Source organism: Pseudophryne corroboree, chromosome 6 (assembly GCF_028390025.1).
Source record: "Pseudophryne corroboree isolate aPseCor3 chromosome 6, aPseCor3.hap2, whole genome shotgun sequence".
Taxonomy (NCBI): domain Eukaryota; kingdom Metazoa; phylum Chordata; class Amphibia; order Anura; family Myobatrachidae; genus Pseudophryne; species Pseudophryne corroboree.
The window spans coordinates 356,358,545-356,385,983 of NC_086449.1; the positions used below are offsets into that span (position 1 = coordinate 356,358,545).

At 45.2% G+C, this 27,439-nt stretch overlaps 1 protein-coding gene across 2 annotated transcripts in view; it reads right to left on the reverse strand.

The window, feature by feature from the left end:
- The window catches only part of LOC134932305 (TRPM8 channel-associated factor homolog), an 88,421-nt gene that overhangs the window by 14,695 nt on the left and 46,287 nt on the right, over nt 1–27,439 (reverse strand). For both annotated transcript variants that reach the window (XM_063926620.1, XM_063926619.1), the window contains 3 exons: nt 9,147–9,768; nt 5,112–6,055; nt 4,755–4,849 (listed from right to left, as the gene is read on the reverse strand). In XM_063926620.1, the coding sequence (XP_063782690.1) occupies nt 4,755–4,849; nt 5,112–6,055; nt 9,147–9,763 (1,656 nt within the window). In that variant the 5' untranslated portion in view covers nt 9,764–9,768. The remainder of the gene's footprint in view (nt 1–4,754; nt 4,850–5,111; nt 6,056–9,146; nt 9,769–27,439) is intronic.

Genomic DNA, 27,439 nt, shown 5'->3' on the forward strand with positions numbered 1-27,439 from the left:
GGCCGGTAGGCACTAAGGGGTACATGTACTAAGCTGCTCTGTATATGTTTATAGTATGCAAATTATAAATGTTACGTCAATGCTGATTGGTTGCCATGGGCAACTTCTCCACTGGCTCACTTCTCCACTTTTATCACTGCTTAGTACATGTCCCCCTAAATCACTTCCTCTACTCCCAGTGTAGAAGGGTAAATTGAGTGCTCGGGGGTTAAATCCGTTTTATATTCAATCCTTTATCCAGAGCAACTAAGAGTTTATAGTTTCCCTCAAACTTAGAGTATGTGACTGTCTAACTATATTACCTGGCACCAGACTTTTCTTCAGGTACCATATATGGGTTATATAGAGGTAGCCCTGGACATAGCATTGACCACTGCCCAAACTGTCTTAGATAAAATACAGCACATAACTAGTCAACAGTTCAAAGAGCACGGCATGGGGTACCAGCTGAAGGCATACCAGGGCATATGGTACCTGTAATCTTGTCCACCACCCCTTTCAGCGCTGTACAGGGGTGGTACTCCAATGGAGAGCACTCTACCACTCCCCCGATCCCTGTTACCACCTTCCAACTGGGGATTAGTGATGGGAAATCTAGTTCACTTTGGTGATTAGTTCATTATGATCTAGTTCACTCAAAAGATTAGCTCAGAAGATTAATTCACTGACTCAGACTCACAGAAGTGAATGGAATTAGAACTAATCTAGACTATTACACATAGAGTATGTATTTCTAATACTAGCTCATTGTAGGAGATATAATCTTGTTCAAATGATCAGATGTTTAATATGTCAGCTTTTTTATATTTAAGAAAAGCAATAACTTATATAGCAACCTTATAGTGACATATTTATCTCTGCAATATGAATCCCATTGTTGATACTAATTTTTACTTCATAATATGCAAGTGAAAGACCCAAATTCAGAGTAATGTAATAATAAGTCACTTTTTTTCTGATTTTAAAATACAGTAATTAAAAGAAAAAAAAATGTCCCTTTGCCCCAATGTAACAGACCTTAGAGAGAGATAACGTGGAAATGTTGCAAAGTAACCAATCAGCTTTTGTCATTATTCTTCAATAGTATATAAAGTGACAGAAGCTGATTGGTTGCTAGGGGCAACTGCTCTACTTTATGTCACTTGAAGGTTCATAGTACATATCCCCCTATGTCTTGTGTGGAGTAATCAGACGCTAAAGGATAGCATTCAGCACTCAACACTGTGTCTTTGGCTGATTGGGAGTGACTGTGTACCTTGTGACCTCATATGCTAGGTGAATTAGTCATGGCTATATGCAGTACAGGATCAGCTCCATAGCATATGCCTGAGCACAGCAGTGCCACACATGGTAGCTTAGAGGCACTGAACTACTTGCAAGGAGAATGACTCATGAGTCGTCGGGACAACGCAGCTCAGCATCAGCTCCATACAATCAATGCATATGCCTGAGCACAGCAGTGCCACACATGGTAGCTTAGTAGTAATGTACTGACTCATATGGCTGTATGAGTTATTGAGTCAGTGAGCTGATCAGTGATCTGTAAGAATCAGTGAACTGCTGAGTAACTTGCAAGGAGAATGACTCATGAGTTGTCAGAACAATGTAGCTCATGACCAGCTCCACAGAGTGAGTCCACTCCATGTCTGAGCGCAGCAGTGCCACTTGTGGCAGCAGATATGTACTGGCTCATGAGTATTGCTGAGTGAGAGCTGAATAACAACAGTGCTGCTACTGCAACACCTACACAACACCCAGCAGAAGATTTAGCACAGCAGTAGTACCAGAAGCAGTAGCACGTGTTTAGACATCTGAACTAATAGGACAGTGATTGTATCACAGAAAGGTGAGCAACATGCTCACTCACAGACTTTGGCTAGGCAGTGCAGAGGCAATTTTTTTTTAATTTAGATCTGTATTGCTGGGCTGTGTTGTACTTTTAACTTTCATTTTACAGCATCAGATTCAGGAAGTGAAAATCCATTGAGTGAGATAGTGAGTAGCCTAATGCAGCTGCTGGCTCTATTCTGTCTGTGTCTAACTCCTCCTTCCTGTGTCTTTGGCTGATTGGGAGTGACTGTGTACCTTGTGACCTCATATGCTAGGTGAATTAGTCATGGCTATATGCAGTACAGGATCAGCTCCATAGCATATGCCTGAGCACAGCAGTGCCACACATGGTAGCTTAGAGGCACTGAACTACTTGCAAGGAGAATGACTCATGAGTCATCGGGACAACGCAGCTCAGCATCAGCTCCATACAATCAATGCATATGCCTGAGCACAGCAGTGCCACACATGGTAGCTTAGTAGTAATGTACTGACTCATATGGCTGTATGAGTTATTGAGTCAGTGAGCTGATCAGTGATCTGTAAGAATCAGTGAACTGCTGAGTAACTTGCAAGGAGAATGACTCATGAGTTGTCAGGACAATGTAGCTCATGACCAGCTCCACAGAGTGAGTCCACTCCATGTCTGAGCGCAGCAGTGCCACTTGTGGCAGCAGATATGTACTGGCTCATGAGTATTGCTGAGTGAGAGCTGAATTACAACAGTGCTGCTACTGCAGCACCTACACAACACCCAGCAGAAGATTTAGCACAGCAGTAGTACCAGAAGCAGTAGCACGTGTTTAGACATCTGAACTAATAGGACAGTGATTGTATCACAGAAAGGTGAGCAACATGCTCACTCACAGACTTTGGCTAGGCAGTGCAGAGGCAATTTTTTTTTAATTTAGATCTGTATTGCTGGGCTGTGTTGTACTTTTAACTTTCATTTTACAGCATCAGATTCAGGAAGTGAAAATCCATTGAGTGAGATAGTGAGTAGCCTAATGCAGCTGCTGGCTCTATTCTGTCTGTGTCTAACTCCTCCTTCCTGTGTCTTTGGCTGATTGGGAGTGACTGTGTACCTTGTGACCTCATATGCTAGGTGAATTAGTCATGGCTATATGCAGTACAGGATCAGCTCCATAGCATATGCCTGAGCACAGCAGTGCCACACATGGTAGCTTAGAGGCACTGAACTACTTGCAAGGAGAATGACTCATGAGTCGTCGGGACAATGCAGCTCAGCATCAGCTCCATACAATCAATGCATATGCCTGAGCACAGCAGTGCCACACATGGTAGCTTAGTAGTACTGTACTGACTCATATGGCTGTATGAGTTATTGAGTCAGTGAGCTGATCAGTGATCTGTAAGAATCAGTGAACTGCTGAGTAACTTGCAAGGAGAATGACTCATGAGTTGTCAGGACAATGTAGCTCATGATCAGTTCCACAGAGTGAGTCCACTCCATGTCTGAGCGCAGCAGTGCCACTTGTGGCAGCAGATATGTACTGGCTCATGAGTATTGCTGAGTGAGAGCTGAATAACAACAGTGCTGCTGCAGCACCTGCACAACACCCAGCAGAAGATTTAGCACAGCAGTAGTACCAGAAGCAGTAGCAAGTGTTTGGACATCTGAACTAATAGGACAGTGATTGTATCACAGAAAGGTGAGCAACATGCTCACTCACAGACTTTGGCTAGGCAGTGCAGAGGCAATTTTTTTTTTATTAGATCTGTATTACTGGGCTGTGTTGTACTTTTAACTTTCATTTTACAGCATCGGATGCAGGAAGTGAAAATCCATTGAGTGAGACAGTGAGTAGCCTAATGCAGCTGCTGGCTCTATTCTGTCTGTGTCTAACTCCTCCTTCCTGATGAACTAATCTTTGGCAGAGCTGTGAACTGAACGAACTAGTTCACTTTGAAGATTAGTTAATTTTGAACTAATCATTCATGAACTACCCATCACTACTGGGGATACACCCAAGCTCCGGCGGCAGTCTGTAGCTGGCACCTACTCTCCCCCCTGTGTATCAGCTGAGGAATTCTCACGTCTCCATCTGTAAACCGCAGCTCTCCCCTAGCCTGTGAGATACTAGCCGATGCTGCTCTCACCCTCTCCACCTTTTACAGCGCTGACTCGGATACGGCTCACCGGAGCCACACAGCTCTCGGGCAGCTGGCTAACAAGCTCTGGACAGGCTCAGCGATTCCCAACCTCTTCTCGCTGCGATGCTTCTCTGCCCGGCTCTCTCTACCACCGTTACCCGCTCGAGCTCCTCCCGCCGGTAAAGCACTCACTGGCCATTCTTCCTACCTGCACACGAAACTGCTGCTGGCTCAGCGCAAGGGGCCTCTGGAAGATACTCTCCAGTCCCCTCGTGCCAGGGGGTCCTGGGAGGTTTCCGTCTCTTTACCCCCAGCCCAGCCGGTTACCGCTGCTGTTTACAATATTTACATAAATACCATAGCATTTAATATACAATAAAATATCCAGTTTATATACTTACAGAAAGATACAGAGGTTATACTTCATATACATTTATTTAAGTATAGCTATATTCCACATACACCACTTTATTAACCCCTTTATGGTAGTTGTCCCCACTATCCATTAGGTGCTCTCAATCCCCCAGGGGCGTCTGATCTAAAGAGCACTACACTTCTATCACAAAGGACAGCTCTTATCGGAAGAACTGTCCTCTGAGCTTTTCTGGGTACATGCCATTGTTATTAACGCCGGCATGTACCCGACCAGAGGCAGGATGTACCACATCACTGATGTGATGCTTAGTACATCTTGCTATTATTGAGAGCAACCACTAAATCATCATAAGATACAGAAACATAGCCTTCATTGCATGCAACACACCTTAAGAGAAAATACAAAAGAACAGCGGAGTGCTTCTGAAGATTACCTGGAGACCTTTCCCCACAGCTGAACCTGGAAACACAAGTGTTGCTGATGTCCTGGGAGGGAGGTAGAGTCCAGTACTTCTCCATGCATCACCACCTGGGCAGAGGACCAATGTCACCACATATATTTCACAATAATCAACATAATTAAAAATGACTATCAATGTAGCTTTCTCTGCATTAGAACAGAATTCTATGTGCAGCAATCGTTAATACATGTATTTGTAAGAGTACTTGTGATCTGTGGTATTAGATGACCCAAAGTCATCTAACTGAGTCGTACACAAGAAATATGGTTTTATGCTGTTATTTATAGATTATATACATTATTCTTCATATATTTGAAAAAGATACTATACCAAGATTTGTTGCATCAATCTGCACTGTGACAACCGGTTTCTGCAAATCAACACTGTGATCCAGACTATCCAAGCAGCTGACTTCTTGGGCCAGGCACATCATGAAAGCCTCTTTTGAGCTATTTTTCACTTGACACTTATCATTAACGTTTGGCAAACTGTATCCCTGTACAAGGTGAACCAGCTCTTGCTGTAGCAATGATAGAAGAGGGCTGCATGGGAGCTTCATAATATCCGAGACATTTTGTCTGAGCTTTAATAACCAAGAGCTTAGAGGGGACTTCAGTTCTGTTCCACTCCTCAGGTCACTCAGCAGTTGGCAGACTGCTCTGGGGAAATGGTAAGTTTTAGTAGCATCCTGAGGGTCCAAAGCCTCATAAATTCCTGCTCCAACTCTTCTTGGCAGAATGCTAATCCCAAACTTGTTGAGAATTTTATTTCCTGGGTATTGAGACAATACTTCTGGATTAGAATAGGACCAGTACCAGGACTGGCCTGCAATGAGCAGGCCTCCTCCCTCTGCCACAAACTGCTGGATTTGTTCTGCCTCCTTATCACTGTATGACGTACAGCAATATACACTAAGTCCAGGAACCAAGTTTGATTCAACAGAAGATAATCCTTCATTCTGCAAAATATGTAAGAGACCTTCCAGTTCCTTATTCACACCAATCGTGCCCTTTCTACCCATGTCTAGCCATGAAATAGCATTCATAGAAAAGGTCTTAAGCTCAGGTTTAAGTGGATAGTCTTCATGAGACTCCACAACAACACGCCCTCTGCCATAGTAGGCAGCTCCAAAAAAACATTTATAGTCATCAGTCATCCCAACTGGAAATGTCAAAGGTCCATGCAGCAGAAGTTCTGAGGGAACACTCCGACCACTGATGTCCAGATTGGTAATGCCTTGCAGAAGAAGCTTTAAGTCTACAGAGAAATCCACACTGTAGAAAAGAACATAGTCACAAACATGAGCACTGCAAAAAATCACCAATATATAGTCGTTAGAACATTCAGGAGAGATACATGTATACTGACAAAATAACCTTTGATTCAATATTAGTAAAGAATGTCAACTCTCCAGAATTTTTTTTTTAAAGTTAAACAGTTTTTAAAGATTTAACCCAAAGCTGGATTATACACAAAGCGATACAGGTGGCCGCCTATAGCCCAGTAGGACCTTGGAACCTGACTGCCATCAAGTAGAGGGGAAGTCCAGCCAATATTTGGAAAAGGGGGTCTGGACGCGAGTGAGTCCGGCCACAAGTGGGGGAGTGAGGTCTGGCTCTTAGTAGGGTGGTGGTGACCATGAGCAGAGAAGGTGACATAGGTATGAGCAGTGGCATAGTAACAGGAAAGAGCAGGTGGTCTGCATTGGGTACCACTTCCAAGGGGGTGCCAGCAGGAGTAGAGTCTGGCTGTGTTTCACTCTTAGTCATAGACTCAGAATCTGTGCCTTTTTGGGACTTTGTGAGTGACACAGACAGTTTCTCAGTCCGGGCTCTGGGGGCATGGACGTAGTGAGAGGTGTTGCACTACTGGGTAAATCCCATAAGACGCTGAAGAGGGGTCAGAGGAGCCTCTGCTGACCTCTGATTGGAGGAGCTCATTAAATGCTCCTCTAACCTTTGGAGATAGCAGAACAGCAACAGGTAAGTGGAGCTGGGGGGATGGGATGGGATGGGATGGGTAGAAGGGGGGTAATTTATATAGTTTATAATTAAAGAAAGTTGTGCATGGGTTTTTTTATGAGGGTCACTGGTGAGTTAAGATGAAGTGGTTAATGCTTTTTGTGATGTTAATTAACATGAAAGGTTTTTTATTAGAAAGAAGGAGATATAGTAATGACTGTGAATGGAATTACTATTGTGGATAAGGGGATGGGGCTGCTATAATCATCCTGAAGTAGATAATGATTTTTAGGAGGATTTTTTTCTAGGATGAGGGGATAATATTGAGGGTCATTTGGGTGCAGTTCTGTACTTTGTGCATGTACAGGACCCGTTCTGCGCATATGCGAATGAGTCCTGTAGCGAAAGATGCAAGCTGGCTTCAGACTGTCATTGATTGACAGTCTGATGACATTTTGGGGGCGTTGATTACTTCCATTTTTTAAATTGGAGGCGTGTCTCTGCAATTTTGAGGGTGGGAAGAGGCCAGGGATCTCTGTTGTAGGAAATAGATTTCCAGGCCTCAACAACAGGAAAAATGGCCCGGCGCACACCCCTTCTTCTCACACTATACTGTGCTATCATTAACACAGCTATATGCAGGTGGCATTATTGGCACATACTGTAGGGCCTGAGTCATGTTTGTAAGCAGAGTAAAAAAGCAAGCAAATTGGCAAAACCATGTCCACTGCAGGAGGGGCAGATGTAACGTGCATTGGCCCTCATTCCGAGTCGTTCGCTCGGTATTTTTCATCGCATCGCAGTGAAAATCCGCTTAGTACGCATGCGCAATATTCGCACTGCGACTGCGCCAAGTAATTTTACAATGAAGATAGTATTTTTACTCACGGCTTTTTCATCGCTCCGGCGATCGTAGTGTGATTGACAGGAAATGGGTGTTACTGGGCGGAAACACTGCGTTTTAGGGGCGTGTGGATGAAAACGCTACCGTTTCCGGAAAAAACGCAGGAGTGGCCGGAGAAACGGAGGAGTGTCTGGGCGAACGCTGGGTGTGTTTGTGACGTCAAACCAGGAACGACAAGCACTGAACTGATCGCAAATGCTGAGTAAGTGTGGAGCTACTCTGAAACTGCTAAGTAGTTTGTTATCGCAATATTGCGAATACATCGGTCGCAATTTTAAGAAGCTAAGATTCACTCCCAGTAGGCGGCGGCTTAGCGTGTGTAACTCTGCTAAAATCGCCTTGCGACCGATCAACTCGTAATGAGGGCCATAGATTTAGATTTGGGTGGGGTGTGTTCAAACTGACATCTAAATTGAAGTGTAAAAATAAAGCTAGCATTTGCAGGCTACATGTAAAAGCAGACAGTATTCACCCTGCACAGAAAAAAATACAATGAATTTGCTCCACTTTTATCAGGTATGTCCAAACTGCGGCTCTCCAGCTGTTGTGAAACTACATATCCCAGCATGCCCTGACACAGTTTTGCTGCCAGAGAATGCTAAAGCTGTGTCTGGGCATGCTGGGATGTGTAGTTTCTCAACAGCTGGAGGGCTGTAGTTTGGACATGCCTGACATGTTTCAGACACCAGATACCTGATTTTTTTTCTTTACTTACAAACATGAATCAGGCCCATAGTCTCTCACTTTGCCTAAATAAGTAAATCTCCATCTATATATTTAATTTTTTCAACTCAAATACAGTATTACCATCTTTTCATCATTCCAGTACGTGATATGCAAGTTTTACAGTTCATAGTTTTCTGAACTACATAAAGGATTGGAATAGTAAATACATTTTTATTTAGTATGATAATACATAGAAAGCTGTATTTGCATTGTACATAACTACATATAGGCCTTCATTCTGAGTTGATCGCTCGCTAGCTGCTTTTAGCAGCAGTGCAAACACTAAGCCGCCGCCCTCTGGGAGTGTATCTTAGCTTAGCAGAAGTGCGAACGAAAGGTTAGCAGAACTGCTCCAAAATCTTTTCATGCAGTTTCTGAGCAGCTCCAAACCTACTCCTATCTTGCGATCACAGCAGACAGTTTAGTTCCTGCTTTGACATCACAAACACGCCCTGCGTTCGGCCAGCCACTCCCCCGTTTCCCCAGGCACGCCTGCGTTTTCTTCTGACACGCCTGCGTTTTTTAGCACACTCCCGGAAAACGGTCAATTACCTCCCAGAAACGCCCCTTTCCTGTCAATCACTCACTGATCGACTGAATAGAGTCACTCGGCCTTGTGTAAAATAGCATAGTTTTGTGTAAAAGTACTTGGCGCGTGCGCACTGCGGCCCATACGCATGCGCAGAAATGCAGATTTTTAGCCTGATCGCCACGCTGCGACCGAAAGCAGCTAGCGATCAACTCAGAATGAGGGCCATAATCTGTTCTACTTACTCATTGCAGAATGGGCTCCATGGCATGTTATCACTAACGTTAAAGTTTCCTTTTTCTCCATAATTGCTGGTAAAATACACCCCAGCAACAGACGTCATTTTGTTGCCAGGAAAATGGTACAAAACGTTGTCTTGTTTGTGCTGGTAAGACCAGTGCCAAGCTTGGGCTCCAATAAGCAGACCTCCACCCGCCTTCAAAAACGAGACAATCTCCTCTGCCTGACTGTCATTATAACCATCTGTACAGAGAACTCCTATATGTTTTTTCAGACCAGTGATCTTCTCCACCTTGTGACCAGAGGTAGACAGGGTCTGTGCAAGGAGACTCAGGCCACTATGAACACCAATCACTGCTTCTGAGGATGGTTTCAGCCAGGATATTGCATTCTTCAGAAAAGCCATAAATTGTGGTTCGTTCAGATATGATTCATGGGACATAACCACTATCCGGCCCTTCCCGTACTTAGAGGCAGCAATGAGGACATGCTGTCCAGGACTCACAAGCACTGGGAATGCAGTATCACCAGTCAGGAGCAGTTTGCAGGGCACACTGCTCCCAGAAAAATCCAGACTAGGGAGACCATGGACAAGAGAACGGTAATCTTCATTTGCTGTCATATTTTCTGTAAAGAACAAAAATAGAAGAGTGAGTGGGTAAAAGGAAATGATTACACAGATGAATGAAATCATACGTACAAGTGTGACTACCAAGCTATTATACAATTCTAATTATATAAAGTACTGTGCAAATGTTTAGGCAGGTGCGGAAAAAAATGCTGCAAAGTAAGAATGCTTTCAAAAATAGATGTGCTAATAGTTTATCTTTATCAATTAATAAAATGCAAAGTGAATGAACATAAGCGATATCTAAATCAAATCAATATTTGAAGTGACTAACCTTTGCCTTCAATACAGCATCAATTCTTGTAGGTACACTTGCACACAGTTTTTGAAGGAACTCAGCAGGGAGGTTGTTCCAAACATCTTGGAAAACTAACCACAGATGTTCTATGGATGTAAGCTTGCTCAGATCCTCCTATGTTGCTGTTTCTGTTTCAGTTAATGACTGATTTTTAACCTACATACTGTATGACAATGATTATTATCACCTGACTATGGGTCTAATTCAGACCTGATCGGTGCTGTGTGTTTTCGCACAGCAGCCGATCAGGTCTGAACTGCGCATACGCCGGTGCTGCTGTGCGCCGGCGCATGCCAGACAGCCAACGGCCGTCTCAGCCCTATGATCGGCTCTGCCTGATTGACAGGCAGAGGTGTTTGCTGTGTGGGAGGGGGCGGGCCGGTGGCTTTTGGCCGCCATTTTAGGGGCGCGGTCCGGGCAACGCAGGAGCTGCGCTGGTAGGGAGCTACTCCTAAAGTACCAATGTTTTGCAAGGGGGCAGGGCTTCGGACGGGCATGGGGCCTCGGAGCTATCTCCGAGGCGCCGCCCCATGCCCATCTGAAGCCCGCCCCCTTCCAAAACAAGGTCCCGACCCCTTAATAAAAAGCATAAATGCTTTTTCTGCAGCATACCATTCCTGCTGCAGCTTCCCAACAATAACATGCCTCATGAAAGAGGGGAAGGGTCTTGACAGGAGGCTGCTGTCTCGGAGCTATCTCTGAGGCTCCACCCCTGTGCCCATCCGAAGCCCCACCCCCTACGAAGGTAGTTTCATCATTCTGTGGTGTGGTGCCGGAGGTCAGGTCACAGGCTAACCAGTTTGGGGTGGGGGTGAATGAGCAGCCGTAGGTGAGTGAGCTGCTGTATGTGCTGACAGGAAATGTCTTTTTTCCTGTCAGCACTGGCTACTACTTGCACTGCAGGAAGCTCTGTGGGCCTATTTTCAATGGGGGGCTTTGAGCTGCAGCTCCATTTGCCCCATTGTTAATCCGGCCATGCCCGCACGTCTGTGTGACTGATCGTAGATATGCTAAATTTCGCACATTTACAATCAGGTCTGAATTAGGCCATATAATCCTACAAAATCCCTGACTTTGTGCAAGTGTACCTAGAAGAATGTATGCAGTTTTGAAGGCAAAGGGTGGTCACACCAAATTTTGATTTGATTGAGATTTTTTTTTCCATTCACTTTGCATTTTGTGAATAGATAATAACACTTCTATTTTTGAAAGCATTTTCACTTTGCAGCATTTTGTCCACACCTGCCTAAACATGTGTGTGTGTGTGTATATATATATATATATATATATATATATATATATATATATACACACACATGAGATGCTAGAACCGGCACTCACCCTAAAAATGTTATGCTCTGGTGCCCACTGGAATCATAGGTATAGAGCCAGGTGGAGACAAACAGCGGCACTCAGGAGACTCATTCAAGGTAGATGAAGTGCAAAAATGTTTAATCCATAATGGAATCGGGTGACCAACGTTTCGGGGCCGTGGCGCCCCTTTGTCAAGGTGATACAAATGTAAGTGTAAAACAACATACCTTATATGCAAGAGAAGACCCGCGAACAGGACACAAGCCGGGGGAGGGGGGTGGGAACCAACTCCGTCCTACACACCTCCGGCCGTGGTGACACCAGCGCGTCTAGACGTCGTCTGCCGTCACTTCCTGGAAACCAGAGCTTACTCGGCAACCGTGGCAACCGGCGCTTCCTAGCAACCAGGCGTCGGATAGACGTCAGCGCTGCTGGGGAGATAATCAAGTGCAATACTGTGCAAAGAACAAATACAGTGCATACAGTGAGAAAAAATATACATGTAAAACACGTCATTTGGAAAAGAGAACATGCTGGAACACTGTTAGCTAAAAAAGCGGCTATAAGACTAAGGGCAGGAACAGGGGCGGGAACATAGTTACCGAGGCAGGCATAGGAAGCGCTCTGGCTGGTGTAGTAAAGCAGACCTGCGTATAAACATTAGTCTGTGCACGATAAACATATAGAAATATTGCGCTCAATACATCGTTGTGGCCACTGTAGCATACTTAAATGGACTCATAGTGGCTTCTATGTTCCCGTCCCTGTTCCCGACCTTAGTCTTATAGCCACTTTTTTAGCTAATAGTGTTCCAGCATGTTCCCTTTTCCAAATGACGTGTTTTACATGTATATTTGTTCTCACTGTATGCACTGTATTTGTTCTTTGCACAATATTGCACTTTATTATCTCCCCAGCAGCGCTGACGTCTATCCGACGCCTGGTTGCTAGGAAGTGCCGGTTGCCACGGTTGCCGAGTAAGCTCCAGTTTCCATGAAGTGACAGGAGACGACGTCTAGACTAGAGATGTGCACCGGAAATTTTTCGGGTTTTGTGTTTTGGTTTTGGGTTCGGTTCCGTGGCCATGTTTTGGGTTCGAACGCGTTTTGGCAAAACCTCACCGAATTTTTTTTGTCGGATTCGGGTGTGTTTTGGATTCGGGTGTTTTTTTCAAAAAACCCTAAAAAACAGCTTAAATCATAGAATTTGGGGATCATTTTGATCCCAAAGTATTATTAACCTCAATAACCATAATTTCCACTCATTTTCAGTCTATTCTGAACACCTCACACCTCACAATATTATTTTTAGTCCTAAAATTTGCACCGAGGTCGCTGGATGACTAAGCTCAGCGACCCAAGTGGCCGACACAAACACCTGGCCCATCTAGGAGTGGCACTGCAGTGTCACGCAGGATGGCCCTTCCAAAAAACACTCCCCAAACAGCACATGATGCAAAGAAAAAAAGAGGCGCAATGAGGTAGCTGTGTGACTAAGCTCAGCGACCCTAGTGGCCGACACAAACACCTGGCCCATCTAGGAGTGGCACTGTAGTGTCACGCAGGATGGCCCTTCCAAAAAACACTCCCCAAACAGCACATGACGCAAAGAAAAAAAGAGGCGCAATGAGGTAGCTGTGTGAGTAAGCTAAGCGACCCTAGTGGCCGACACAAACACCTGGCCCATCTAGGAGTGGCACTGCAGTGTCAGGCCGGATGGCCCTTCCAAAAAATACTCCCCAAACAGCATATGACGCAAAGAAGAAAAAAAAGAGGCGCAATGAGGTAGCTGTGTGACTAAGATAAGTGACCCTAGTGGCCGACACAAACACCTGGCCCATCTAGGAGTGGCACTGCAGTGTCACGCAGGATGGCCCTTCCAAAAAATACTCCCCAAACAGCACATGACGCAAAGAAGAAAAAAAAGAGGCGCAATGAGGTAGCTGTGTGACTAAGATAAGCGACCCTAGTGGCCGACACAAACACCTGGCCCATCTAGGAGTGGCACTGCAGTGTCACGCAGGATGGCCCTTCCAAAAAACACTCCCCAAACAGCACATGACGCAAAGAAAAATGAAAGAAAAAAGAGGTGCAAGATGGAATTGTCCTTGGGCCCTCCCACCCACCCTTATGTTGTATAAACAGGACATGCACACTTTAACCAACCCATCATTTCAGTGACAGGGTCTGCCACACGACTGTGACTGAAATGATGGGTTGGTTTGGACCCCCACCAAAAAAGAAGCAATTAATCTCTCCTTGCACAAACTGGCTCTACAGAGGCAAGATGTCCACCTCATCATCATCCTCCGATTCATCACCGTGTACATCCCCCTCCTCACAGATTATCAATTCGTCCCCACTGGAATCCACCATCACAGCTCCCTGTGTACTTTGTGGAGGCAATTGCTGCTGGTGAATGTCTCCATGGAGGAATTGATTATAATTCATTTTAATGAACATCATCTTCTCCACATTTTCTGGAAGTAACCTCGTACGCCGATTGCTGACAAGGTGAGCGGCGACACTAAACACTCTTTCGGAGTACACACTTGTGGGAGGGCAACTTAGGTAGAATAAAGCCAGTTTGTGCAAGGGCCTCCAAATTGCCTCTTTTTCCTGCCAGTATACGTACGGACTGTCTGACGTGCCTACTTGGATGCGGTCACTCATATAATCCTCCACCATTCTTTCAATGGAGAGAGAATCATATGCAGTGCCAGTAGACGACATGTCCGTAATCGTTGTCAGGTCCTTCAGTCCGGACCAGATGTCAGCATCAGCAGTCGCTCCAGACTGCCCTGCATCACCGCCAGCGGGTGGGCTCGGAATTCTGAGCCTTTTCCTCGCACCCCCAGTTGCGGGAGAATGTGAAGGAGGAGATGTTGACAGGTCGCGTTCCGCTTGACTTGACAATTTTCTCACCAGCAGTTCTTTGAACCCCTGCAGACTTGTGTCTGCCGGAAAGAGAGATACAACGTAGGTTTTAAATCTAGGATCGAGCACGGTGGCCAAAATGTAGTGCTCTGATTTCAACAGATTGACCACCCGTGAATCCTTGTTAAGCGAATTAAGGGCTCCATCCACAAGTCCCACATGCCTAGCGGAATCGCTCAGTGTTAGCTCCTCCTTCAATGTCTCCAGCTTCAACTGCAAAAGCCTGATGAGGGGAATGACCTGACTCAGGCTGGCAGTGTCTGAACTGACTTCACGTGTGGCAAGTTCAAAAGGTTGCAGAACCTTGCACAACGTTGAAATCATTCTCCACTGCGCTTGAGACAGGTGCATTCCACCTCCTATATCGTGGTCAGTTGTATAGGCTTGAATGGCCTTTTGCTGCTCCTCCAACCTCTGAAGCATATAGAGGATTGAATTCCACCTCGTTACCACTTCTTGCTTCAGATGATGGCAGGGCAGGTTCAGGCGTTTTTGGTGTTGCTCCAGGCTTCTGTACGTGGTGCCTGTACGCCGAAAGTGTCCCGCAATTCTTCTGGCCACCGACAGCATCTCTTGCACGCCCCTCTCGTTTTTTAAATAATTCTGCACCACCAAATTCAAGGTATGTGCAAAACATGGGACGTGCTGGAATTTGCCCATATTTAATGCACACACAATATTGCTGGCGTTGTCCGATGCCACAAATCCACAGGAGAGTCCAATTGGGGTAAGCCATTCTGCGATGATCTTCCTCAGTTGCCGTAAGAGGTTTTTAGCTGTGTGCGTATTCTGGAAAGCGGTGATACAAAGCGTAGCCTGCCTAGGAAAGAGTTGGCGTTTGCGAGATGCTGCTACTGGTGCCGCCGCTGCTGTTCTTGCGGCGGGAGTCAATACATCTACCCAGTGGGCTGTCACAGTCATATAGTCCTGAGTCTGCCCTGCTCCACTTGTCCACATGTCCGTGGTTAAGTGGACATTGGGTACAACTGCATTTTTTAGGACACTGGTGAGTCTTTTTCTGAGGTCTGTGTACATTTTCGGTATCGCCTGCCTAGAGAAATGGAACCTAGATGGTATTTGGTACCGGGGACACAGTACCTCAATCAAGTCTATAGTTGGCTCTGCAGTAATGATGGATACCGGAACCACGTTTCTCACCGCCCAGGATGCCAAGGCCTCAGTTACCCGCTTTGCAGCAGGATGACTGCTGTGATATTTCATCTTCCTCGCAAAGGACTGTTGGACAGTCAATTGCTTGGTGGAAGTAGTAAAAGTGGTCTTACGACTTCCCCTCTGGGATGACCATCGACTCCCAGCAGCAACAACAGCAGTGCCAGCAGCAGTAGGCGTTACACGCAAGGATGCATCGGAGGAATCCCAGGCAGGAGAGGACTCGTCAGAATTGCCAGTGACATGGCCTGCAGGACTATTGGCATTCCTGGGGAAGGAGGAAATTGACACTGAGGGAGTTGGTGGGGTGGTTTGCGTGAGCTTGGTTACAAGAGGAAGGGATTTACTGGTCAGTGGACTGCTTCCGCTGTCGCCCAAAGTTTTTGAACTTGTCACTGACATGATGAATGCGCTGCAGGTGACGTATAAGGGAGGATGTTCCGAGGTGGTTAACGTCCTTACCCCTACTTATTACAGCTTGACAAAGGCAACACACGGCTTGACACCTGTTGTCCGCATTTCTGTTGAAATACTTCCACACCGAAGAGCTGATTTTTTTGGTATTTTCACCAGGCATGTCAATGGACATATTCCTCCCACGGACAACAGGTGTCTCCCCGGGTGCCTGACTTAAACAAACCACCTCACCATCAGAATCCTCCTTGTCAATTTCCTCCCCAGCGCCAGCAACACCCATATCCTCCTCATCCTGGTGTACTTCAACACTGACATCTTCAATCTGACTATCAGGAACTGGACTGCGGGTGCTCCTTCCAGCACTTGCAGGGGGCGTGCAAATGGTGGAAGGCGCATGCTGTTCACGTCCAGTGTTGGGAAGGTCAGGCATCGCAACCGACACAATTGGACTCTCCTTGTGGATTTGTGATTTCGAAGAACGCACAGTTCTTTGCTGTGCTTTTGCCAGCTTAAGTCTTTTTATTTTTCTAGCAAGAGGCTGAGTGCTTCCATCCTCATGTGAAGCTGAACCACTAGCCATGAACATAGGCCAGGGCCTCAGCCGTTCCTTGCCACTCCGTGTGGTAAATGGCATATTGGCAAGTTTACGCTTCTCCTCCGACGATTTTATTTTAGATTTTTGAGTCCTTTTTTTACTGATATTTTGTGTTTTGGATTTTACATGCTCTGTACTATGACATTGGGCATCGGCCTTGGCAGACGACGTTGATGGAATTTCATCATCTCGGCCATGACTAGTGGCAGCAGCTTCAGCACGAGGTGGAAGTGGATCTTGATCTTTCCCTATTTTTGGAACCTCAACATTTTTGTTCTCCATATTTTAATAGGCACAACTAAAAGGCACCTCAGGTAAACAATGGAGATGGATGGATACTAGTATACTTATGGATGACGAGTGACTGACGACACAGAGGTAGCTACAGCCGTGGACTACCGTACTGCGTCTGCTAGTATAGAGATGATAATGATATAAAAAATATATATATATATCACTACTGCAGGTATATATAATATAATGACGGACCTGCTGGACACTGTCAGCAGACTCCTAAACTACTAGTATGAAGAAGATAGAAAAAAAAACCCCACCACAGGTAGGTATACAATTAAGGACGAGCACTGACGACACAGAGGTAGCCACAGCCGTGGACTACCGTACTGCGTCTGCTAGTATAGAGATGATAATGATATAAAAAATATATATATATCACTACTGCAGGTATATATAATATAATGACGGACCTGCTGGACACTGTCAGCAGACTCCTAAACTACTAGTATGAAGAAGATAGAAAAAAAAAAACCACCACAGGTAGGTATACAATTATGGACGAGCACTGACGACACAGAGGTAGCCACAGCCGTGGACTACCGTACTGCGTCTGCTAGTATAGAGATGATAATGATATAAAAAATATATATATATCACTACTGCAGGTATATATAATATAATGACGGACCTGCTGGACACTGTCAGCAGACTCCTAAACTACTAGTATGAAGAAGATAGAAAAAAAAAACCCACCACAGGTAGGTATACAATTATGGACGAGCACTGACGACACAGAGGTAGCCACAGCCGTGGACTACCGTACTGTGTCTGCTAGTATAGAGATGATAAATGATATAAAATATATATATATATCACTACTGCAGGTATATATAATATAATGACGGACCTGCTGGACACTGTCAGCAGACTCCTAAACTACTAGTATGAAGAAGATAGAAAAAAAAAACCACCACAGGTAGGTATACAATTATGGATGAGCACTGACGACACAGAGGTAGCCACAGCCGTGGACTACCGTACTGCGTCTGCTAGTATAGAGATGATAATGATATAAAAAATATATATATATATCACTACTGCAGGTATATATAATATAATGACGGACCTGCTGGACACTGTCAGCAGACTCCTAAACTACTAGTATGAAGAAGATAGAAAAAAAAACCCCACCACAGGTAGGTATACAATTATGGACGAGCACTGACGACACAGAGGTAGCCACAGCCGTGGACTACCGTACTGCGTCTGCTAATATAGAGATGATAAAGATGATAGAGATGAACAAAAAAAATATAACACTACTGCAGGTAAATATTTATATAATATAATGAATGACGGACCTGCTGGACACTGTCAGCAGAATGCGTTTATAGAATAAAATAAAAAAACACCACAGGAGTGTTTAACTTTTTCAGGCAGACAATATACTGGTGGTCACTGGTCAGTCACACTGGCAGCAAAAGTGTGCACTGTACTCCTGCTATAACTGCACCCCAGTCTCCCCCACAATTCAGCTGTGTGAGCAGTGAGCACTCAGCACAGTCAGATATACATAGATGATATTATCATGCAGCACACTGAGGCTGAGCACAGATATGGTATGTGACTGTGTATCGTTTTTTTTCAGGCAGAGAACGGATTATATTAAATAATAAAGTGGTCAGTCACTAGTAACTAACTATCAGCAAAACTCTGCACTCTGAGTACTCCTAATGCTCCCCAAAATTACTAAGTAATCAACTCAAGTGTCTCTATCTACTAACGGAGAGGACGCCAGCCACGTCCTCTCCCTATCAATCTCAATGCACGTGTGAAAATGGCGGCGACGCGCGGCTCCTTATATAGAATCCGAGTCTCGCGATAGAATACGAGCCTCGCGAGAATCCGACAGCGGGATGATGACGTTCGGGCGCGCTCGGGTTAGCCGAGCAAGGCGGGAAGATCCGAGTCTGCCTCGGACCCGTGTAAAAAGGCTGAAGTTCGGGGGGGGGTTCGGATTCCGAGGAACCGAACCCGCTCATCTCTAGTCTAGACGCGCTGGTGTCACCACGGCCGAAGGTGTGTAGGACGGAGTTGGTTCCCACCCCCCTCCCCCGGCTTGTGTCCTGTTCGCGGGTCTTCTCTTGCATATAAGGTATGTTGTTTTACACTTACATTTGTATCACCTTGACAAAGGGGCGCCACGGCCCCGAAACGTTGGTCACCCGATTCCATTATGGATTAAACATTTTTGCACTTCATCTACCTTGAATGAGTCTCCTGAGTGCCGCTGTTTGTCTCCTCCTGGCTCTCTCTCTCTCTCTCTCTTTATATATATATATATATATATATATATATATTTATTTTTTATTTATTTTTCTGTGTCTGGCACTCAAAATATCACAGTCTCTTACCCCGGTGTCCAATTCAAAAGTGGTGCACCCACTGCTATACCAAACGAAAGGGACGGCACTCAGAGGATTTTTAGTGAAAATGCTTGTTTTCAATAAGTCATCATAATTACATCATCATCGACGTTTCGGTGTTCATCTCACCGTCTTCAGGATGTATATGCAATATAATCACCACCAATGACAGACAGACATACAGTGCTAACTTACCCTACTTATAACCACATTAACAAACAAACAAACTGCACGTGCAGCGGCGCGACCCGGCCAGCGGCTCCGTGGCGCGCAGTGGTGACGTGTCCCTCACTTCCGGAAACCTCCGGACACCTAGCGATCACGCCCCACACAGCGTTGCCATGATGCCATGGAGACTCTAGACGCAGCCATCTCGGTAGGTGGTGACGCTTTAGCATAGCCATGACTACCCAGAAAGCCGATATCAGAACTCCGGCGGTCCACGCACACTATGATTGATCACGCACTATTAAAAACCATACTGAACCAACTAAGTCAAATATGTTATTAAAAACAAATGCACATGGGAAACATAGTGTACTAAACATGATAAGAAAATATCATAGAAGATAATATCAGAGCCAACAACACTCTGATGTGACCCACAGTCACAGTGCTGCAGTCAAACGTCAGGTACAGTGTATCATAACATAACTAACCAATACTGCCTAATACATGTGTACTCAAAAGTTGTTTTAACCACAGGTAACTAAACAAAATGATCACAATAATGTATTCCAACAAATTTTTTCATTCAGTCCCTTAGGTGATACCGTATCTAAGTGTATTGTGGTCTTCCAAACGTCATTACATGGTAATGCAATTCAAAACTTTTCCATAGAGGACCACCTTAGATTGCAACTTTATTGGAGGTTCTGCATCTCAGTCCTCTGGGAGCCATATTAATAAAACTTCCTGTCAAAGTCGAAAAATATTACAGAACACGCAGCACATATAAAATACACACACATGCCCACTGCGCGTGCACTTGTTCCGCCGTGCGTGCACATATCCGCAATTTGTGTATGGTCGCTCCCGCGGTCCTGCGCGTGGTATGGGTATTTACGGCGGAGTTTGTGAACGCATGGAGGGCTATCAAAACATTCATATTTAATCCAAATAGTGCACATTGTACACATAGTCCCCCTGCACCACATCAGCAAGTATCAACAGTTTAAATGATTCCAGAAGAAAGGGATTCGCCTTTGCATGATAGGAGGGGACAGACTAAGGTTATAAGGTGGTGTCTGGTATCCAGCTGTAGGGTAATTTAAGGGTAACATTCCGGTGTTGGTTTGTGGAAGATCGCATGTTCCTGTGGATAGTTATGTGCAGAAGCAGAATATAGATATAAACTGTATTTACTGTATATTATGTATGCGGCGGGAATCCAGAGGAGACCACCCACAAGAGCAGTTGAGGAAGACATCGCCCACCTTTTCAAATCAACCTATGACCTCTCCTGTACTGTAAAGGTGCATCCCTGTGTCCAATGGACAAAGGGATTACAGTATCCATTGTATTGCTTTTGGAAGACTTGTATAAATAAAGCCTGCTGCAGCCCGGCCACACACAAGACTCTTAACGTTATCTACCTGATAGCGGAGGACCGGACCGGGAGGCGCATGCGAATATTCTCACCTATGTACATTGACTGCAGCCATTTACTCTGTTGTATTGTAGTGCATAATTTGTATTGTTAACCCCCTTTCAGAAATATTACTCTGTGGTGTCGGAACCCAGTGATTAACTACAAATCGGTGTTGTGTCCTCTTTTCCCTGCTAGGGTTTAAAGTGTATTACATTGCCTAACTGTATAAGGTTTAAAAGTGTATTGAGTGTGTACGCGCTGCGTGTACTTTGTACCCCCAGCGCGGCGTTTGTACGCAGAGTCCATACATGGTACGGGACTCATTACTCAAATAGCGTAAAAGGTACGTAGAGTGCATATTAAGTTTAGCGGCCGCAGCGGCTCCATGGTAAAAGTGTTTTTAAAGGTATAGCTTTATGTTTTAAGATAATATTGACATTATCAATTGGGGGCTTCATCCGGTTTTTCCACATACCCGCAGCCTAGCAGGTTAAAGCAGACTTTATCTATCAGCAAAGGGCGGACAGGTATCCTACGTAAACCTTTTTCTGGCCGCAGGATACACTGGAAACCCTATTTTATTGCTGATTAGATGGCGTCTGCTCTGCATGGTTTGTAGGGATGCTGGTGGGATCCGTAGAGTAAATACGCAAAGCTATTTAAAAAGTCTGTGAATTTCTGTTTGGCGCCAAATGCGCACACAACACAAGCGTACACCTGTACTCTGTATACCTGCTCTCATTGTTGCCATAAGTACTGATTACTAGATTCATTTAGACCTGTGCGGAGAAATTTGTTGCTATTTAGTTAAAATATAGAATAAATATTAAGGAAGTAAACGTAAAACACAAACACAGTCTGGCCTAGTTAAAAAGGTTTATACAGAAAGAAACTGTGTTGTGTTAAGTGAGCGATTATAGGTAATATCGTTTACATTTATAGAAGTGTGGGATTTGTACTATTGCGGACGTACGGTTTCTGTACACGTGTCTCGGACAAAGGACGGGACTGCGTACGCAACGTAAAGACATACACACGGTCGCGTGTTTACGCAACGTGCGTAAAGGTACGACCGCTAAGTACAAATTACACAATAGCATTGTTTAGTTTAGGGGCGGGACAGTAGCCACGCTGCATTAGTACAAATTGCTCGGTTTCCAAGATTTAGTTTAAATAAAACCTTTTTTACTGTATTGCCTCTAGTACTAAAGCTGTTTATCTGAATGAAAGATAATTTTCTGTTCAGAAAAACCAAAGTGTATTTGAATGAGTGAACGTGAGTGAGAAAACATAACAGAGAGCGTAGTGGACCCAGGGAATTCGGGATCCCGTCGAGTGGTACATCAAGTGAGTGGAGACTTGGTGGCGTGAGGCAGCTGACTCACGTTAATATAGATTTAAGTACAAAGGAGCAAGGTAGCCAATTGTGTTAGAGTACCGCGGCCCAGGGGGTTAGCAAAGGTTTACCCATTTAGTTTTTTTTTATACGCTCCGGCTGAGGTTTCGCAGCCTGAAAATCGATTCAAGTGGTCGTATGGCGGATAAGTAACAAGTACCTATACGCTGTGCGATTGGACCGCGCGTTCATGGGTGCAATATTTAGCGCAACGTGATAACCTTTTTACGAGCTTTGCGTAAAATCGCGGTATCATTAGCGCTGTATATAGCATACGCAAGCGTGATTTGTGTATAATAAAGGTTTAGGGAGTTTTCGCTGGTCTCTCTCAGGAAATCTCCAACAGTTTATATTTACTGGAAAGGGTAAAATATTCCCAGAAACTTCTAGTAAATAGAGGTTACATAGGGCCCTAAGTTGGGTACATTGCCTTCGCTATCGACAGTGTATGGTAGCACTGGCCAACGTGGGTGGTGAGCGGGTGAAGAGCGCTCAGAGAACTTTCACCGTTGCCTTATATTGAGTATTTTGTTTTTTTGTGGGATTAGCCGAAAGGACAATACCTGCAAAATATGGGGGCCAGTTGCTCAAGTAAGGGACGTTCAACCAGGGTTCAGGTTGACATACCGCGGCCCAGGGGGTCAGCGAGGTTCATAATGTGTGAGAAGTATGGACCACACACAGAAGTTTTGTGCAATGAATGGGAACGTATGACTGCGGGAGATAGGGAACCATTCCCTATGGTAGGCAGTTTTGAACCAGAGGTATTGCAGAATTTAAGGATTAGGATATGTCTGATAAAATCCCGAAAACAAAGGGTCAGACACACAAATTGTTTAAACTTATGGCAGCAAGAGGGCGATATGCAAAGAGAATTAGCTCACGCAGCAGGTTCCAAACCTAGCAGGAAAACGATGGCAACCGCACCACCACCACCGTATATTGTGGGGGAGAAAATGGCTACAGACAATGGCATATTGGTATCCGATAAGAGTATAGATGATAAATGTACTAACGCTAACCCTTGCAAGTTCTATCCCATTTTAAACTTTCCTCAGGACTGTGAGCAAGAAGATGAGCCCAGCACGATATCGGCACTCTCTCTAGCAGCCACCATACAGAATACTCAGGTGGGCACGGCCCAACCAGTAAGAGCAGTAGTAAGGTCCCCTAGCGGAGGGATAAGTGAGGTCGTGTCCACAGGTAAGTACGGTACCATACATTACGCAGAGACAATAGCACCTCAGATTGTGGAGTCAACTCAGAATGATGTAATTGAATTAAGTCCTGTCAGGGTGATCGCAGTCCCCAATGGGAGGACTGACGCTCAGGGAGTCACTCCCATCAGGAACACTGCTATGCATTGTCCCTGGTCCCGGACAGAATTGAGGGCAATTATGTCAGAATTTCCCAATCCCAGAAAGGATCTAGTCGCATGCCAGAGGTTCATTAAAGAGTTAGGTAACGCCACCGAACCCACAAACAAAGATTGGCGAACTGTGCTACGAGTAGGTTTACCTTCCAATATTGACCCCGCGAAATTTATTACTGATTGTAAATTAGACGCAGAAGTACCTCTCACTGATGAGTACACACAGGAGAATGTACGACAAATAAATCTGCAATTAGGAGTATATTTCCCTACTGTTGTCAAATGGAATAAAATCTTTTCCATAAGACAAAAAGAAGGTGAAATGGCATCTGAATATTTCCATCGAGCACTGCAGGAAATGGCTAGATACACTGGGATCGAGGACATTAAGGACAATGTACATCACAGGGAGGTAGCTGTGTCAGTATTAATGGACGGGTTAAAAGAGACATTAAGAACAAGGGTACAAACCACTCTACCTAACTGGAGAGGTATCTCGGTGGCTGCATTAAGAGAGTCCGCTATCGAGCATGATCGGAACGTCATTAAGCACAGGGAGTCTCAGGGGGGGATAAGCTGATGACAGTAAGTATAAATGCTCTTACAACAAAATCGCATCAGCCAAAACCCCAGATCCCTGATGGTAAGTCACGTGTAGTAGTATGCTATAACTGTCAGAAGGAAGGACATTTTGCACGGAATTGTAGGTATACAAACACACATAAGGTATACCGACCCCATAGACCAGGATATGAACCACACTATAATACACATAATTGGGATCAGGGATCGCATAGGAGAAGTTATGAGCCACATACAGGGGAAACAATGAGGTACCCACCTAGGAGGGACTGGCAGACCTCCGAAAATTCTCAGTTACCCCCCTCACATATTGTAGCTGCCAGTGCGCTGCGGGAGGGTCACAATATACAATAGGGGTTGGGCCACACCTGTAGTCTGCAGCCAGTGAAATTGATTGCTAGCCTTGGTAGTGAACCTGAGGTCACAGTTGATGTAGCTGGTAGATCATTACCTTTTCTTGTAGATACAGGGGCGGCCAGGTCAGTGTTAAATTTGACGGTAGGTATGAAAACCACGGGGAAAACAATTTTGGCAATGGGAGTAACAGGAATAGTGCAACACTACCCTTTGAGTAGACCTGCGGAGATTACGATAGGGCCTTTGCAGACCAAGCATTCCTTTTTGCTAGCTGCATCGGCTCCGACTAATCTACTTGGGAGAGATTTATTGTGTAAAATGAGGTGTGTTATATATTGTACTCCTGAGGGTGTCTTCTTGGATATACCCGAGAATCACGTTCAGGAAGTGCAGGATATGTTAGACACCCCACAAAGGCTAATGTCACACTCTGCTGTTATAGACAGGTGTCCATCAAAGGTAGAGGAAATGATCTCACGAATACCGGGATCCCTCTGGACCAAAGATGGACAAGACACTGGATTGATGGCGAATGTAGCTCCAGTAGTAGTGCAAATAAAAGATGGTAGGATAGCTCCAAAAATCCCTCAGTATCCTCTGAAGCCAGAGGTGGAATTAGGAGTGTACCCCGTCATAGAGCGGTTGCTACAACAGGGCATCCTAGTCAGGACGTCCAGCACTGCCAATAGTCCCATCTTCCCTGTGAAAAAGAGTTGGGGGAGGGGTTACAGGCTAGTGCAGGATCTAAGGGGGATAAACAAGATAGTTGAGAGCCAATTCCCCGTAGTGCCAAATTCAGCTGTCATCCTCATGCAAATTCCCCCTACTGCAAAATTTTTCACTGTCATTGACCTCTGTTCTGCCTTCTTTTCGGTCCCTCTGCACCCTGACAGCCAATACCTGTTTGCATTTACATACAGGGGAGTACAGTACACCTGGACTCGCCTACCCCATGGTTTCATTGACAGCCCAAGTATTTTCTCCCAGGCTTTGCATGACTGTTTACAATCCTTTCAACCTGAGAGCGGATCAGTATTAATACAGTATGTAGATGACTTACTGCTGTGTTCTGATTCACTCGAATCGTCCTTGAAAGACACGAAACAGCTTCTGTTTCACCTTTCTAATATGGGACACAAGGTTTCAAAGGATAAGATGCAGCTGTGCCAGACCAGGGTAAAATATTTGGGACATTGCTTGACGCAAGGACTTAGACACCTCACCGCTGATAGAATACAGGCGATTCACGACATGACTCTGCCACAAACCCAGCAACAGATCCGCACTTTTCTTGGAATGTGTGGGTACTGCCGAAACTGGATCCCAGGGTTCTCCATACTGGCTTTACCTTTGCAAGAAATGGTCTCTTCGAACAAACCAGATCGGATCTCGCACACAGATGAGTCCGAACTGGCATTTGAGAGACTCAAACAGTGCCTATCACAGGCACCTGCATTAGGCATGCCAGATTATGTGAAACCCTTTGAACTGTACGGTACGGAAAGTGCTGGGTGTGCGGCAGGTGTCCTAACCCAGAGACATGGTGATGCCAGCAGGCCGGTAGCTTACTACAGTGCACAGTTGGACACCGTAGCGCGGTCTCTCCCCACATGCTTGCGAAGTGTTGCAGCGATAGCTTTGCTAGTAAGTAAAAGCGAAGACGTAGTGTTAGGACACAACCTGACAATCCATACACCTCATGCAGTATCAGCCTTACTGAACTCCACCCAAACCAGACATGTCTCATCTGCACGGTTTACAAAGTGGGAATTAGCACTAATGGCCCCTGTAAACATCACCATAAATAGATGCAGCGCACTAAATCCTGCAACTTATCTGCCGGGTGTGCCTGGACAGGCACAAAGGGTGGAGGATGAGAATGATAGTGAAGGAGGATTTAGTGCAGACACTGACAGCATGATTGTATGGAATACATGAACCAGACTTTCACTGCAAGACCTGACATTAGTGACAACCCACTGGAAGGCGTAGATTTTACTTTTTACAGTGAAGGTAGTTGCCACAGACAGACGGACTCGGGAGACCTGTATACTGGATACGCAGTCGTAGATGACAGAGGTATCATAGAAGCTGAACCCCTGGGCCCACCGCACTCAGCACAAGTTGCTGAGCTGGTCGCCTTAACCAGAGCGTGTGAATTGGCCAAGGGTAAGTCAGCCAATATATACACAGATTCTAGGTATGCCTTTGGAGTAGTGCATGATTTCGGGGCCCTATGGCGCCTCAGAAACTTCATGATGGCAGCTGGCACACCTGTAGCGCATGCATCCCACATAAAAAGGCTTCTAACAGTGATACAAGAACCAAACAGAGTGGCTGTTATCAAGTGCAAAGCACACACTTACAACCAAGATCCAATCTCACTTGGTAACAGCCGAGCAGACGAAGCTGCTAAATCAGCAGCCAGCACCCCCATACAAACAGATATCACATCACTGATGACATTCAACACAATCAACACACAAACATTAATTAAAATGCAAAATTTGTGTTCTCCACAGGAAAGGGCAGTCTGGAGGTCAAAGGGGTATGGCCAGGAGTCCTCAGGACTCTGGACAGGTGGACCGGGTAAGCCAGTGGCCCCCAGAGCATATCTTCCAAGCTTAGCTGAGGCGGCACACGGTCTGACTCATCTGGGTAAAGAGGGTATGTGTAAGCTGGTGAGAGCCTACTGGTGTGCGCCAGGATTCTCTTCTCATGCGGGTAAGAGAGCAATGACATGTCTTACTTGCTTGAGGAAGAATATTGGAAAGTCAATACCAACAGAACCATCCCATATCCCTCCGACAGATGGCCCTTTTCAGGTAATACAAATTGATTTCATACAGTTACCACCCTGTAGGAATTTAAAATATGTGTTAGTCTGTATTGATGTGTTTTCCAATTGGGTAGAAGCGTTCCCTGCTGCCACAAATACTGCTACGTTCACTGCAAAGAAAATTGTGCAGGTATTTGTGT